At 42.8% G+C, this 4,567-nt stretch overlaps 1 protein-coding gene across 1 annotated transcript; it reads left to right on the plus strand.

Annotated features, from left to right (window-relative positions):
- Nucleotides 1-497: 497 nt before the first annotated feature.
- On the plus strand, nucleotides 498-1,982 carry LOC147696837 (uncharacterized). Its single transcript, XM_086933249.1, has one exon. The coding sequence runs from the start codon at nucleotides 498-500 to the stop codon at nucleotides 1,980-1,982; it is 1,485 nt and encodes a 494-aa protein (XP_086789375.1).
- The last annotated feature ends 2,585 nt before the right edge of the window (nucleotides 1,983-4,567 follow it).

The raw sequence follows: 4,567 nt of genomic DNA on the forward strand, positions 1-4,567 counted from the left end.
ACAGGTGGCTGCAGCCTTTCCAGACAAGACCACGCCCGACGAGCACTCTCTTCAACCTGGCCAACGGGTGCTCGTCAGAAATTTTGACCGAACCAGCCCTCTGGAAAGAAGGCGGACGTCTCCCAAGCTGGTGCTGCTCACGATGAGGACCGCCGTCAAAATCGAAGGATGAAAAGGTTGGTTCCATGTGAGCCACTGCAAGCCCTTCTATGGGCCAACTCCTTCGGGCGCTGTCGCTGATCCCGAGACCAGAGACACTAAAACATCAGACTTTAAAGACACTGAAACAACAGAGTTTATTTCACCCCTTCCAGAACTCTTGCCCAAAGAAGAGTACAAATCGCGGCTGCGATCTTATCTAAAACAGACTTGAGACATTGCACCTGACCTCGGCCTGCCAGTGGCTATTTAAGCCAAAGACGGACGTTTGGTGAAGCGGTTGCTGGGAAGTGTCCGGTCACTGGTGCATACTTTACTCAGACTAAGCAGCCGAAATCATGAAGATAAAGACTCATTGTGCGAAATTGTTACAGAACAAAGTTTCCATTTTCCTTTCTACCATGATTCTTATTTTATGCATCATGGCTTGTCTAGGTTGGTTCCTTCATCTAGCTTTTCCACTCTCTCCCCCTACGCTTTTGAACAACACTGCTATGCATTCACACGTAGATTTTCCCCCGCATCTCGAAAGTAGGAGAAAAGAATTCTTCAATAACACATTCATCTCCACACTCCATCAACACCAACTAGTTATCAACAAAACTAACTGTTGGGTCTGCGGCTTAATGCCACACTCTGTACACAGAGGTATGCCTTTTATCCCTCTCCCTTTCGGCTATGCTGGATCTACCTATGCTCTCTCTATGATATTCTCGGCCTCTGTTAGAAACATCCCTGAGACCAAGACCAAAAACACTAGTACCTGGAACGAGTTTAAGACAAAGACTGTGCGCGCTGTTCAAAAGATGGTAGATTTCACCGCGACTTGGGGACGAGCAGATACTAGTGAAAATACCAGTTATTCCCTCTTTAACGACACTACCTCCTTTAGAGAAACATTCTCAGTTCAGAAGAGACAGACAGAGCAGGGAGGATGGGCTGTGCCTCATAAGGGCCTGTTTTATGTAAGAGGTAAGGGCAAGGGTCAGAAGATGGGAGACAGTGAGTGTAATAAGACGTACACCCTACCCGATTTGAACTTCCCCACAATGACCACCGCCCCCAACACATATTTTATCTGTGGACTTCACGCACGTACTTGGCTACCTCAAGGCTGGTCCGGGAAGTGCAATATTGCATTTCTCCTCCCCCCTACCTACACCGCCCCAGCAGATTATTATCTAAGTGATCCTCCAACTGTAATTAATAGACGGCGAAGGGGGATAATAGATGCTGAAGACGCAGTGGATCAGGAGGCTGGCGATTTCTTCAAAGGAATCATCCCTTTCTGGGGGCCCATGATCAATAACTGCCACATAAGACAACTGACTCGTGTAGTCCAGGGAGCCATAAATGAAACAGCTGGTGCATTAAGTAACATCACCGCTGAGATGGCTTCCGATAGACTCATGACGTCACAGAACCGTATGGTCCTAGATATCATATTAGCGGACCGTGGTGGCGTATGTGAACTGATCGGATCCAGCTGCTGTATATACATTCCAGATAATGCTCCCTCAGTGTATTCTGCCATTTCCCGCCTTCATGTACTTTCCAAGAAGCTAGACGCAGACACTGCTGCCTGGTCCCTGACGGGATGGCTCTGGGGCCTCCTGTCCTCATGGGGATGGAAGATCCTTACGATAATAGGTCTTGCTCTAGTCATTCTCTTCTCCAGTTGCCTCTGTATTCAGTGGGGCCCAGCTCTCTGTAGTTTCTGTATCACTGCCTGCATTCCCAAACCCCAGTCCAGAAAGAAAGAAAAGGAAAGAATCATGTTACAGGAACAAGTAGACGGCCTAATGAGTATAGAAGTAGACTAAAAAGAAGAAGAATTTTAAAAGGGTATATTATGGGAAAAGCAGGGAATGTGGAAAATGATTATTACTCGTAGTTTATGTCCCATCATACACCCTCTCAGTCACGTCCCCGAGCCCATTCATGTCAGAAACGAGCAAACGAGCAAAACGAACACACGAGCAAACCCGATCACGTGCACACAAAGTTGCACACGCACTCTCCTTCCTCTAAAATTCAAAGGTACATTCTTATGGTCAGGGCGATTCCGAGAACCAGCTTCCTCACTCAAACTGTACATTCCTATGGTCAAGCCGATTCCGAGAACAAGACCCCCCCATTTGTAACCATTTCCTTATAATCGGGCCGATTCAGAGAAATAGGCCCCGTTTTGCTAAACCACGACAACCAATTCCTAGAAGAAGAGCCCCCGAATGCTGAAACACGACAAACAGACATCCTGTCACGACCATCTCTCTCTTATCTAAGGAACCAGCCTAGGGTGATTTCTCCACATTTTTGCTTCTCTTGTGCTTCCTCATTTAATCATGACGCAGCCTGTTTTCCTTAGTCATGTCTTCTGTTTTATTGCAACATATGACACGTGCCTGCATTAAAGGGAAGCTCCTTCCTCTTTTCTATGTATAAATACACAGTGTTCTGATAATAAAGTTAGAGATTCTTCCGATCCTCCTCAGGTGACGGAGCTCTCCCTTAACTCGTGTTACTGAATAAAGACCCTGAATTCGAACCACCACAGACTCTGCTCTTCATACTTGACCTTATTGATAATATAGAAATTCTGATCAAGGTAAATTACTAAAATATTTACCACAAGTCAACAAAAAAAAGGTCTTAGGGTACCTAGGGACTACCTAAGTGATGACTTAGATGTAATAAAATGGGAGTTTATAGCTTTATAAGACGTTTAAAGGCCAGGTAAAAGTGGAAGTAAACTGCACATACAAACACTGCAGTGGCAGGCCTGAGACAGGTTTGAAAGACTACTTCTGAGGATCGCACAATCAGTGCTGCAGCCCACTAGTAACGTTTGAAGTTCAGGCCCTGGGTATATGGTATACGGTATACCAAACAGGTGTAAACTAATTATTCAATATTTAGAGGAGAGAACACATGCACTTTAGCACTGGTTAGCAGTGGTAAATTGCTCAGAGTTCTAAAGCCAACAAAAAGAAGGTCAGAAAAAGAGGAGGAGGATGGTAAAGGTTTTGTGTTCACCCTTCAGAGAGGGCCATTTTCCAACAAAATGCTTAAGCGATTGTTTCTCAGGGAGCATTTCTCACCCGTCCTACAGGAAGCAATGACAATAGACAGCTTTTGATAGCCCAATGCTAATTAGCCCAATGGAGATTCAGCTTGTTAACTTTCTAAAAGCTACTCTTCCGAAATATTTGGAAAATCACTCAATCATTTCTGTAGCTTATCCTAAAACAAAAATAGTACTTTAATTGAGTGTTATTCTTGGAGTTTGAGGGCTGATCACTGAAGGGACATGCAAACAAAATTCTTACACGTTTCCCTTTTAAATATTAGGCACTATACCTTATATCTATAGGATCTACTTAGGGGTGACATATTTAATTTTAACCAGTAGGGTTTCTTCTTTCTTTTTTTGGTAGGTTCTTCTGCAGGTTTAAAAACTGCAGAACTACAACTACAATACAGGTGTACTTAAAGCCATGTTTTCTTTGTCATCCTAGTGGATGGCAGAATATGTGCTGGATTTTTCTTAATTTGTGGGACATCTAGAAACAGCACAGACAAAGATGCCCAGCTATTACCGAATGCGTTCCATAGCAAAAAGCCAGACCAATTTGCTGCGCCAGTGCTTTTTATCTAAGACACATTCATAGTCGATTTAAAATATGCAAACATTTCTCTAACAAATATACTGTTTTCTAACACAGTGCCAGTAGTTCTCCATTGTCCAAATAAAATACAGTTTTATAGCTTGAACTCAGAATTCATAGCATCATAAAATATTCAATATGCAACATGTTTTCCACTTAAGAAAACTGAATTGTAATTGAACACCTTCAGTATTTAACCTATCCTTTCGTGAGTGCAGCTCTCCAACTCATCAGTGTGCCTTAGGGACACTTTTAATAATTGTTTTGCTCATTTTTTTGCCAAAGGCAAAATCGTTGCTGAATAAGCGATGGAAAAGGTGTTCTTGTTACTGAGACAACAGCGACACGTATTCGATGCTGTCAGCACAGTATATTCTACTTTATCTTTTCAAGACACTGCCATCTGTTTGACAAATATTTTTGCTGTAATATGGCAGAGAAGAAAACATATATATATATCAATGCTATTGCTATTTCCCCTTAGTTACTGAAGATCTATGTTAAAACGTAGACTTTGAAACCCACAGCGGCTTATTATATACAAGCATCACTGCTCCCTGTGCCCTCTGCACAGGGTGTTAACAGTGGTTAATAACCTTTGCAGAAGGTATTATTAACTACTGTTAATTAACAGCCCTGCAAAATGTTGCTGAACTGAAAACGAGTGTGCATAATCAAGGTAAGAAAAATCTACAGATTTTACTGACCGACAGCTTCTGGGAAATAAAATCTATTAGCAA

This window comes from Lissotriton vulgaris, chromosome 8 (genome assembly GCF_964263255.1).
Source record: "Lissotriton vulgaris chromosome 8, aLisVul1.2, whole genome shotgun sequence".
Classification (NCBI taxonomy): domain Eukaryota; kingdom Metazoa; phylum Chordata; class Amphibia; order Caudata; family Salamandridae; genus Lissotriton; species Lissotriton vulgaris.